Here is a 12,496-nt window from a genome sequence, read left to right as displayed (position 1 = left end):
CATCCCGATCCCCACCACCTCCTTTTCTGCTTATCCCTGGAATGCTACCATTGAACAGAAAAAAAAAAAGAAAAAGAAAAAAGATTTTGTATCCCAAATCCCTCCGCGACATCTCCAGGGTCATCTGCAGGAGTGTTATGATCTAATCACAAGTCTAATAGGACCAACAGGATTCTGGGCCCTTCTAACCCCCCCACCGATCCTCCAGGCTCACAGTGGCCATTACCCACCACACCATCCTCGGACTAACCCCCACCCCCCCGGTTTCCCAATAACACGCACGCACGCGCACTCACACACGCCCCTCCCCCCTCCCCCCTCCCTCCCTCCCCATACATCAGTATGTGTTTAGCAGCGGCCGGCTGTGGAGGCAGAGAGGAGAGTATTAGTATTCAGAGCACAGCGAGGAAAAACAGAGGAGGGAGCAGCCGAGGGAGGGGAGAGAGAACCGGAGAGGAGGAAAAACACAGGGAGGGGGGAAAGTAGAGGAGAAGAACACAGGAAACGGGAGGGAATAGAGGGGAGGGGAGAGCTATCATATTGTTCATTTCTCCCTCTCAGTCTGCCGTCCCGGTTTGCGGAGCTTCTCACTCGGTGCGTCTCGGTGAGGAGGACGGAGGCTGCTGTTGGAAGAGGGGGGGGGGGGGAGGCAGGCTGGACAGAGCGGAATGCCCCTTTACAAGCGTCGCATCTGACTAAGACAGCGGGGAGGGCTCGGAAATCGGGTACCAGGACAGAGAGGGGGAGACAGGGACTCCTGCAGCGCCAAGGTAGGAGGAGATTTCCCTTTGGTGGCTCCTGCAGCCCAACGTGAGATCTCTGCGTTATTCTCATCATCATCTCTGCTTTGATCCCGCTGAATGTGCCCTAAATCCAGCAGCATGTGCCTGTTTTCCATGAATATTTCATGTATATTATTTGTGCATCCTTCCATATTGCATTCTTGCGTTAACAGGGATGATGCTTGGAGCCTTTAGTGGGGGGCATGTAGGCAGATATATGAGGCTCCGAGCGGGATTACAACTGTATCAATGGCAGCTTTTCTCACTGATGGCCATGATTGAACTTTTTATTTATTTTTTTCCCTCCTCCTCCTCTTCCTCCTCACCCAGGCAAATGCTATTAGATATAGACAGCGGGGTTCGCAGAAAACACCCAGAAGACAGGTTGACGTGCGTAAGATGTGCGTAATTCCCCTCCACCCACCCACCCAGGCCACCCCACCCCACCCCACCCTCCCCAGTGCCATCAGTGACTCTGGTTTCCCACCACAGAGGAGCCGTATTTATGGAAATGGTCAAAGAGAAGGAAAGAAATTACAAAAAAAAAGAAAAAGAAAACCCACTGAGACAGACTGACTCACCGACTCTGACATAGCAGTAGGTGAAAAATGAAGTGAGGGCGGCCTGTTGTTTGTGTGTGTGTGTGTGTGTGTGTGTGTGTGATTGCATTCCCTGTCTGTAAATAGGTCCCACTCTGCAGCCCCACTGGCTGTGCAGGAGGCAGGAAGAGCGGCAGCACCGGTTTCCCAGGGTTCCTGGCTGGCCACTCGCTCTCCCGTCCCTGTGTCTGGTTATAGATAATTTAGACACTTGCAGCTCTGACGGGCCCCAGAGTGCTGGAGAGCTGTGAAAGCCTGAACGGCAACCTTTGATACGTGTGAATGTGGGACAGAAATAGGCAGAAACACAAGGAGACGGTTTCTGCTCGGATGTGAGTGAGCGTTTGATTGCATGTTTATAGAGACGTGTGGTCTGAAGCAGATATTAAAATCTGCTAACTCCCCCCTCGTGGTATTTATTTGCTGAATGGATGTGCAGGAGCTATTATAGGACCGGCTAAATTGGGACAACCTCGAGGCTGAGGCTCTGCAAAGCTATTACCTCTAGTCAATACACATTAATATCCCCACGCTCAATCTTGGCCTCATACGGCGCCGTCTCCGGCCCGGAGGAACACGGTGCTGCTCGACTGGAGTAACCAAAAAGATGAGTTGTAGCAGCCCTATCTGTTACCCCCCGTCCCCCCCATGCATCAATCCGTCACGGCCAAGTGAGCGGCCAAGGAGTGATGATAGCGTCGTCTCAGGCAGACACAGCCGCGGCCTCGAAAGGAAGTGATGCAAGGAGGATGTGCCGGCGCCGGTGGAGCGAGGTCACGACCTCCATGAATCAGGAATGGTGCCGGCAAACGGCAGAACGAGCTGAGCGTACACGAGTACATCGATCTGAGGTGATACACAACATGATACGGCCCAGCAGGGTACGGCAGAGCAGACAGCTTCAGAGTCTGGAACAGAGAGGGGCAGGTCACAGGGCCAAGTCACCAGACTGTGGAGCACAGCCGGCAGGAAGCGGCATGTCTTTAAAGGGAACGCCGCTAAAAGTGGAAACCAGAGGACGCTGGGAAATGTACTTAAACACTTTGGCACAGGCTGTGAGACAAAAGACAAACAACAGATGCATTGAGGGCAGGAATGAAAGGTTCAATTAAAGACGACTTCCAGGTGCAGATGAAAACAAAAGGAAAGGCGCACAGCAGCAGATCGGACGACTTCACTGAAACATCCCATTAGGGAGTTAGCCTCCTCAGGAATATCAGGCTCTCACACACAAAGGATCCGAGTCTTCTGTTCAAATCTGTAAATATGGTCTGGTGTTCCGTTTCTCCCCTTATTAACGATTACACAGTTTCCCAAAAGGCAGAAATCTGAAACTGACACTTGATTGTTTTTATCAGTTTGCATCTGATGTATTTTATTAGCTATTAAGGCAAAGTGCATCATTTGACCAGAAAATGAAACGGATGTGATCACAGCAGATCGGAGGTTTGTGGGGAGCGTCTGAATGCCTTCCTCTCATTCAGCTTTTCAAAGGCCTTATCAGTCTAATTCCCAAAACCCATTTGAGGTGTGATTCATCCCTCTGAGACAGATTCCACACAAAGATTTCAGATTTCAGTCACGCTCTCTAACATGATCCTTGTTACTGAACCCCCCCTTCCCACCACCACCCCGGGTTTTTATTTATGAATTCATTTTATTTTTTCAAACCGTTGCTCGCCCTGCCGGAGGATTTTTCACTTGTTGTTGCTTGATTTTTTGGTGGAATTTCCCAGTGAGGTGGGAGAAAACCAGAGGAATTCTGCTATGGAGGTGAAAAATATAAGAAAGCTAATACAACTAATGCAGGGAGTGCCTTCAATATTAGATTAATATTTATTGGTCTATGCTCGGCCAATGAGAATGAGGAGTACTGCGTTGTTTTTTTTTTTCCTCCACTGTCTGTGCACCTGAAGGCGTCTCCAAGTGCTCCCTGTGCAAATCCAACAATGATCCCTTCATTATGATGGGATACAAACATAAACGCCTCAGCTGCTTTATCGCCTATAAGCTAGATTGAGGATGCAATGGCTGGATAGAGCCGTTTAGCTCGGGCTCTTATCCCCAGTGATAAACAGGAGGGGCATCTGACGGGGGGGGGGGGGGGGGGGGGGGGCAGTGTCCTGCTCAAGGGCCCCATTGCTAGGGTTGAACTTGCAGCCTCTTTCTGAGTTGAATTTGGTACGCCTGGCCCCCTCCTGCCAGGATTCAGCTGAGCGGCCTCCTTCATAATTGAGCGCAGACTTTTCTTTCTGCCGTCTGATTGGATCGGGACCCGTGTGCACCTCTCCGGTGTGATTAGACGGTGACCTTGCGCGCCGTCCTGTCTCCCCTCGTCCAATCGGACGGTGACCTCACTTGTCGCCCGGTCTGCGTTGTGGCGTACTCGTTCCCTGAGAGTATCGATCCCAGGCAGAGCAGCAGTCAATGGAGCATCTGTGGGAGGTTTAGTGTTGCTCTTCACAGTATAGTAGGAAATGTGTGTTTCTGGGCATGACACTCTCGGAGTGGAACACTTCGTCAACACGCTTCTGAAGGCATATTTTTCTGTGAATAACCAGCCTCTGTAAATATTTAGCTTGTAGTAAATTGCGTCCTCAAACCCTTGATTACCATTGTTGCTGTGTCACCCTCGCCGCCAGCTAGGTGGTTTTTTTTCTGCCCTTCTCTGCTCCATTTTTTTCCCTCCCTCTTTATCTGTCTCGTCTCCAATTTAATGTCAGCATCTCTCTTATCCCCCTCTCTCTCTGCCTCCCTGCCTCCTCCTTTCTCTCTTGCCACACAATCGTTCTGTCTGTCTGTCTCCTCCATTTCTTCTTCGCCTCTCCCTCCCTTCTGATGCGCTCACTGGCATTTGAAGCGGCCAGTTTTGTGCCAGACGGCCATTCCTCAGATTGAGATATCCTGTGTTTTAAAGTCACTCAGACAGATTTACTATCTTAATGGGAGAGAGTGAAGGTGGCTGGGGGGGGGGGGGGGGGACTCCTGGGGGACTTTGGGTCAGGATGGCGTTTTGATTTGCTAATTCCAGATTCGTTTCTGTAATTGGATGGACAGCTTAATAGACTCCATGTTGTCAGAGTTCTCTTTTGGAGTGACACCCAATCCTAATGTGACAACTGGCCTCTGAGACCACACAGAGCGCAACAGAAACAGTGTGTTTCTGTCTTCAAGAGGAGAGACACCTCGATATGGAGCGGAAACATTTCCTGGTTCTCGGGTCTTGTTCTTGAGTCAAATACGTCTTTTCCTATTGTGTGATTGACTGATGGCTGGGAGTCGGATGGATACATCGGATGGTGCCATTCAACGCACAAAGACAGAAACTTGACATTTCACAGAACAACGTACATAAAATGATCAATAGGCGCCCGCAACAAGAAATGGGTCTCACAAGGGCAAAACATCTCGGTAGAAAAGTGAGCTGACCCCTCTCTTCTTGTTTTTCCAGAAAGTTATCCCCCCCTACAAATTGGACCAGGGCCGTGCAGAGAAAGGCCATTTTTGTGAGACGTACCCGACACCAGGGTTTGTTTTTTTGCAATGGATCGGTATTATTAGACACAACTTTGCATACATGCCCCTCAGTCGGAGTCTCTGGAGCCTTGCAGACTGTGAGAAACTGGAGTTTTGGCATTGACCTTCTTTTATTTAGACAGAATGAGTTCAAAAATAAAGACAGTATGCTAAAGAAGTCTAGTTTCTCTTGGATGAAAGGATGAGTAGAGACATAAGCAGTCAGACTTAATTCAGATAATTAAACCTGAATATGATGTTTTTTTGAAACTTTGTGGTCCTCCAGAGATTTGCACTTGCTGTCGTTTTCCTCTCCTGCACTTGTGTTCATGTGTTGTATTGATTTTTCTGTTTTTCAGGTGATGTTGGAGAACTTTAAAAAAAGAGTCTCTACAAATCTGACAGTCACTTCCAATCCACGCTGATGTGCTGCAGAGATCACAGATACCGACGTGTTCCTCCGTTTCCTCTTGGAAGTAGATGACTAAGAGCTCAGCTCCCTTGGTCTTGGACAAATTCAGAAAATAGCAAGCTAAAGGTTATGCATGCATTGCAGGCATAACTCTTTAGCCAAATCCATTTGCAAAGAAAACAACGACAAGTGGAGTTTCTCTGCTCTGGCTCGCACATTCACCATGATTCACCAGAACCTCGGCAGTTCAGCCCAGTGAAGGTAAAACACACAAACAACATTAATACAGATACTGGCGTTTTTCCTCCAGTCTGAGGAAGCTGGTGATTTTGGATTCCCTCAATACGTTGTAATACATGTTACGTAATATATGACGTCTCAGGATGATTGACCTATTGCTCAGTTTTAGAAACCAGACTCATCATTATATCCCCTGGAGAGCAGTGACAATAAAGCTCTTAAGTATGCACCATTTTGCGTGAGTCATTTGGCATTATTCAAATTAAGAGGGTTGACATTTAAATAATAGAAAGTGAACTGCAGCTTTTTTTATTTAGTCTGCACATGGATACATTCTGAAAATAAACTCAGTCCGGTTGTTTTAGCAACTGCCCTACAGTTCCCCGTCATCCGCAGCAGCTTGTCTTAGTGTAGAGCTCATGGTTTCTCACTGAACTAAACCCATTAAGAATCAACACCCAGCTCTGCCCAGCTGTGCCGCTCCACACAGGGCAGAGAGCTTTATTTTGACCTCCAGGGGTCATTTACGGCTCATTAACTCGTGGGTTGGGTTCCGCATTCCACAGAAAGACTGTATGGAGCCTTTGTTTACCCACGAGCCTTCCACTGCCACCACTGGATGAAAGCAAATGGAAACTAATTTGTGGTTTGAAAAATGCAAAGACTATCTGAAGTAATGTCCCGTTGTTGTGGATAATCCACAGACCCCGCTGGTTTCTATCAGCAGGGGCCTTCCGGGAAATAAAAGTAGGTGTAAATATGAATGTTGTGGTAACGACTGAAGGGCCACAGACTCTCAGGTTCTTCCTGCAGACTTTCTCCCAATGACAAGATCAATATTGTCGGTGCTCACTCGACGCCAGTTGCATTTTGTCGCTAATGCTAAAACGATGTTGTGTACCTCTGGACCAATGATCTATCAGGTACACACTGATGGATTTGGCATCAGTGTTGATTTTAATGGGGAAGGTGACCAACCTGCCAAAAACTTGATTTGTACACTTTTATGTCCTCACACTCACCCTGCCAATTTCTTTCACTTTACCTCTTTCAGGGAGAGTGAGAGGGGCGGGTGTCGCTCAGTCCCACATGGGCGCGTCAGCCTAGTCACTACAATCAGGACCAAGACGCTCTTCGGAGCCCCCGTCGTGTTCTTCCTTCCTCACTCCCTCTCAGTCCACGCCTTGTAAAAGGTGGACGGGCTTCCCCGAGCGCCGTCCGATAGGCGAGGGCGGCGAGGGCTGCGCTGTCATTGGCTGACCGCTGCTGGTGAGAGTGCAATGCGGATTGGAGGATGTCGGGGGACTGGGATGAAGACCTGTGTAAGAAGGCGCTGGTGCTGGTGGAGGAGCTGTGCTTCAACTCCCCGAGAGGTTACAGCCAGAGTGAGCGCTGCGAGGAGTTCAGCTACCTGCTGAGAGGCCGCAACAGACATCTGGACACAGGTACGCGCCACATCTGGGGCTTCTGCTGGCTACTAAAAGCCCACGCTAACCTGCTTCCCACTTGTTTAATGCAGATAGTTGTTAGTCTTGCTATTTATTAGCAGCTGTTTTCCAGAAGAAATGTCGTCGTCGAACTTCGTTGGTAACTAAAATTTTCTTCTACTTGAGCTAGCATGCTAACCACTTAGCCTCCGTCTCATTGCTTTCCAACAGCGATTCATCATAGCCTGAAATCTGAGGAATCAGAGGGTGTTTTCTAACTACCAGTCCTGCAGACACAACGTGCATTTGAATAATAGTTTCAGAGCGTCCACAGAAATAAAGCGCTGTGCTCTGTATTCACACTGTGCACTCATCCACACGCTCACGATTTTGACAAAATATTGGTAAACACTCTGTACATAGCAGCTCTTTATGCTTTGGTGTTTATTTTCTGCCGTACAAAATCTTCTTCACTGTGCGAGAGAGGAAACTGTGAGCTTCACAGACGCAGTTCAGGTCTGAATCTGAACTTGGCTCCACTGAAGACTTCTTGGATGCCATGATGATCTGGATCCGCTTTTTACTTTAATACCAGCATGTCTTCCATGGAAAGCTTCAGATGAGAGCTTTTTCATTGTTGCTGCTTCACTCGTGGACTCGTCAGGCAGGAACGCGGCGTTCTGTAGACTTTAACCGTCAGGAGGAGAGCTCATGTTTAAAGCAGGTTAGATGCGCTGCACACTCAGAACAACAAACCATGAAATATTCATCTGCTAGTTTGAAATGGCTTCAGTACAAGTCCATCCCATTACTTTTACGAGCCCCAAAAGAGTCTTGGTGGAAATTTGCGATTGTTATCTCATAGTGGAGTATTTTCCAAAAAAATGTTGTTTTTTTTTTTTTTTTTTTGTACCAAAATGAGTAGGTGCATTGTGTTGCCCGGTGGAGCTCATTGTGAGTTTGTAATTTGTGTGGGTTTTCATTGAAGTGTTTGGAAGTGCGATGTGCTGTTATGCAGATTAGCACGGATATCTGTGTCTCTGTGTAGATTAGCCTGGATTGGCTGCGTGTTGCCTCTGGAGATTTGGATGGTTATGTGAATAAATGTCACGCCGTGGTTTTAGGTGCCCCCCCCCACCTCCTCCTCCTCCCTGCCCCTTTACTCACCAGCTGCGATTTTTCGTTGTTTGCTGACGGAAGTCTCTGAGCCCTCGGAGGGCCGCGGCCACCAAAGACTGTCAGGGAGCGGCTTGTGTAAGCAGCAGAGATGTGTTTGATGTGGAGCGATGTACAGCTCCCAGTTGGCCTTCATCGCCTGCTGACTGACAGGAGTCTCTTCGAGCCACCCACCTCCACCCCCCCCCCACTCACCTTCTCATCTCCCCACCTGCGGATTCGCTCCTTACGCTGTGGATTAGCGACAGATCTCTGAAAGGATCAGCGCCCGGCGAGGCACGGCAACTCTCCTAAAGAGAGACAAATGGAGGTGAGCAGTTTGGCCACTGACAGCACTCCCCCCCCCAAGCGTCCGTTTGATCACAGCCTCGTCTTATCAGTGCGCCCTGATCAGCCAGCCGCACACAGCAGCCCCCCACCCCCCACCCCGGACTCCTCAGCCTGCTCGCTTTGTTTTTCCCCCTCAAGATCAATACATTAACCTTTCTCATCCGTGAACCCCTCCCCGCTTTAGGTTTCGCTCTAAATCACTGTCAACTCTTTCACACATACCGTGGTAGTTGCATCGACTTTATCAACCCTCCTGCGCCCCCCCCCCCCTTCTCCTCCGCCTCTTACAAAACCAAAGGAGGGAATGAACCCAGTCAGCTGGTGTGTCTGTTCCAACACGGGCACCAGTCTGTTTCCAGGCCTCTCTCCTGGTCTATCTCAGCCCCTGATGGCTCTTCTACAGCTTCGATCCGTTTTTTTCTTTCCCTTCATCGATGCTGCCCCCCCCTCCCCCCATCTTGCCTCTCCCAAATCATATCTTTTGAACAAGTGCTGATTAATGACATACACAGGCTGATGAATAATTTACGAAAGAGAGAGAGGAGGACTGAGGCACGGGAGGTGGGGGCAGACGACGAGTAGGTATGGAGATGGGTGGGGGGCATGTGGGGGGGGTGATGAACAAAGAGACAGTTGCTGAGGAGAGGAATAAAGTCAGAGCGTGCTGAGGCATGGGAGCATGGGAGAGGAGATGACAGCGAGGAATGAAGGGTGTTTGAAGGGATTATACAGAGGAGAGAGTGAAAGACAAAGCGAGGGGTGGGGGGAAGACAGAAACAAGTCGAATTCCTGAGGATGCATGAATTGGACCAAATTCAACAATAAAGTGTGGAAGAGGAAAAAGAAGTTGGGTTGATGTGATGACTCGACCCGCCCCCAGTTATGACAACTTCTTAATTGGTGGCCCCCCCAGGTCCAGAGTGTACACAAAAGCGTATATGAAACTGAAGACGTTGTCTCCTAATGAGTCTTCTTGGTCTACTTACAAACGATGAATATTCATGTTCAGGGCTGTGGGCCATCGAGCACGCTGATTGGCTCCTTTGTGAAGACGGCTATCAGACCAAAAAGATGCTATTTCCAAAAAAGACTTCAAATGGTTCAAGCTAATTATAAATATTCATTGTATATTTAGTCTATTTATTTATAAGCATTCATGGAATATTTATAGTGTACGTGCACGTTTAAAAATTCAACATGAATTAACGTATAATGGGCTCCGACACATGAACTTTATGGCTTTCAAAACTACAAAAGCGCCGCCGTCGACGTTCTATTCTTTCCCGCTGAAGCTGCCCAGCAGTCTGGGTGCTGAAACGGCGCTTTTCTTTACTCTGCTTTTTATTTTTATTTTTTTCTTCTCTTCAAACGGATGAGTCACCCTCGCTAACACACCCACATCTCCACCTTCACACCCACCCCGCCGCCAACCATCAGACACAATCGTTGAGCCGTTACAGATTAAAACGGAGGAAATGCGGGATGACATTGCTTAGGTATGGCGGTGGGAGGGGGGCCTTCTTTGTTCTTTTAATTGTTTGTCGAATCCTCCCCTCCTTCCTCCATCCCACCCCAACCCATCCCGCCTCCTCTCCACTCCTCCAACGTTTGCCCCCATTTTTTAAGCTCAGGAATCGAACGAAGGAAATGAGCTTCAGGGGACGTTGCATATCAATTGATGCCTCCAGCAGCTCCTCTCTCTCTCCGGTTCTGTTTCTCGTGCTTCGTGCTGCTGAGACTTGTGTGGATTGTGTGTTTATGGTTGATTTGTCGGGTGCATTCATCACGTGTTAGTGCTATTAGCTAGTTGTTTTCCAGCACGCTTTGCTAGCGTTGCTGTGACCATCATTTATTTTTGGTGTTTATAGAGTCCTTTGGTGGTCTGTTGATTTTCTCCTGTTGCACCAACTCGAGCTTTGGGTTTGTGCTGTTTTAGTGGATCGCCTTGACATTTGGAGCACACATTCATGCCCTCTTCAGGATTAACTGTGAGTCCAATGACTCCCTCAGTAAATGTGGTGATGATGAAGCTCTCCTGTGCTTTCTGTCTTTACCTTCCTCACCGTAGAGATCTCCGTCAGCCTGCTGTCGGTCATAGTGACGTTCTGCGGCATCGTCCTCCTCTCCGTCTCTCTCTTCGTCTCGTGGAAGCTCTGCTGGCTGCCATGGCGGGACAAGGAGGGCGGAGGCCTGGGTCTGACGTTGGGGCTGCTCCCAGGAAGCGCCGGCGTCGGAAACCTGGGAGGTGCCGGGGGCTCGTCGCTCTTGCCCCCCTTGCTTCAGAGGAAGGAGGGCCAGTCATCGTCCTCGCTCTACCCCACGCTGGGCCAGCAGGGCCAGCCCCATTTCTCTGACCTGGTGGGGCTCGAGAGGGGCGACGTAGGAGGTGTGGTAGGGGGGCCACACGAGACTCAGGAGCACTCCTACCTGGACATGGACTCCTACCCCAACAACGCTGGTGAGAGAAGACATTGGACATTCTTAATCCCAGTCGAACTGTAAGAGCAATGCGACATCTCGGTTAATAAACTGAATTTAATACATTTACCTGCAGACAGTGAAAGTAATTCGTCTGTGCTGCACCAGTTTGATGAATGCTGACCATTATTCTACATATAAATGGGATTTCTTTCAGTAGAGCCACATTCAAAGAATATTACCTTTTCATCTTACTGTCCTGTTCTCTTATTTCAGACACTTAGTTATACAGTATTAAAAAAAAAGTTAGGCTGATCTTTTAGTGGAAGTTTTAATTACAACACATATTGCCTACATTTTCATTAAAGGATTAATTTGTTTATTCCCTTAAAGCTGCATAAATCACTTTTTGTCAGCATGTTGCGGTGAACACTCAGACTGTTGTGTAATATATAAGCCTTATAAGGCTGTTTGGGATAACGTGTGAAACCAGCAGAGCTTCAGAGTCATCTTTCTGGCCACCTGATGAATAAACCCCCCCCCCCCCCCTTTGTTTTTGGGCTTTCTTCAGCGGTCAGTTGTATCAGAGCTTGTTAGCAGAAAGCGGCTGCCTGCTGCTGCTGCTGCTGCTGGAAACAAAGTTGATGTGAGCAGTGAAACCAAACCAAACACTAAATGCGCCATGAAAATCTGCTCAAAAGCTGCAAAGCTGGCGTGTAATTCTGTGTGGGTTTTTTTTACGACAAAACAATTACATCTCACAATCAGGCTTGCATCAGATGATAGCTATTTTTTTTATCATCAGTTCACTGTTTCAAATCCTTTTTTGAGACTAAACGCCAAACATTTGACCAGCGTAGCTTCTAAAATGTGAGAATCAGCTGCTTTCGTCGTCAACGGTGCTATTTGGGCTTTGTGCGACAGTTTGGACCAAAAAAAAAAGTTTTTCATAAAATAACTGACAATTTCTATTTTTTTCTGCTGTTTTACACTGGAAATGGTCACACAAGTGCAACAACAAGCGATTAGGACAATAAAATGACTTTTTAAGCAGACGTCAGTACAGGCTGCAGTGTTCGTTGTGTATTTACGCTGGCTGTCAGCTCCAGTGCAGGTTGTTTGTCATAATTCACTAAATGTTTGCTGGCCGTCTTTATTGCAGCTGGATGTGTGTTGTTTTCACATCTCTGTGCTGTTGGTCTTTCATGCTGGCTCATGTTCCACCGTTGTGAAACTGTCTGATCAACTCTTCCCTCCTCTCTGCTGTTAAATCACCGTCTGTTTGATCAATAGATCCAATCAATGGGATCAATGCTCTGCAGAAAGACACACACACTTATAGAGCTGCAGGACTCCAGCAGCATGAATAACGTTTTCTGTCTCTGTTAGGGACTCTGAAGCTCAGCCAGACGTCCCCAGATGTCCCAAACTCGGAGGGCGGAGCTCAGCCCCATAAAGACCTGCCCAACGCTCATTCCCAGCAGCAGGTCACCCCACGGTCAGTACCGAGCCGGCAACTGAGTTCACTCTGGTCCGGTAAACTAGACCTCCAGCAAGTGATCATTAAAGTGAAACGGAAGAAGATTACATAAAAGA

General features: G+C 48.3%; 1 protein-coding gene across 4 annotated transcripts in view; it reads left to right on the top strand.

The window, feature by feature from the left end:
- The first annotated feature begins 655 nt into the window (after positions 1-655).
- The window catches only part of syt3 (synaptotagmin III), a 28,354-nt gene continuing 16,513 nt past the window's right edge, over positions 656-12,496 (top strand). For all 4 annotated transcript variants that reach the window (XM_029509133.1, XM_029509131.1, XM_029509132.1 and 1 more), the window contains exons 1-5: positions 656-770; positions 5,257-5,570; positions 6,604-6,994; positions 10,551-10,940; positions 12,290-12,398. In XM_029509133.1, coding sequence (XP_029364993.1) covers positions 6,844-6,994; positions 10,551-10,940; positions 12,290-12,398 — 650 coding nt within the window. In that variant the 5' untranslated portion in view covers positions 656-770; positions 5,257-5,570; positions 6,604-6,843. The remainder of the gene's footprint in view (positions 771-5,256; positions 5,571-6,603; positions 6,995-10,550; positions 10,941-12,289; positions 12,399-12,496) is intronic.

Source organism: Echeneis naucrates, chromosome 8, assembly GCF_900963305.1.
Source record: "Echeneis naucrates chromosome 8, fEcheNa1.1, whole genome shotgun sequence".
NCBI lineage: Eukaryota > Metazoa > Chordata > Actinopteri > Carangiformes > Echeneidae > Echeneis > Echeneis naucrates.
This window is presented reverse-complemented; position numbering and strand designations above follow the sequence as displayed.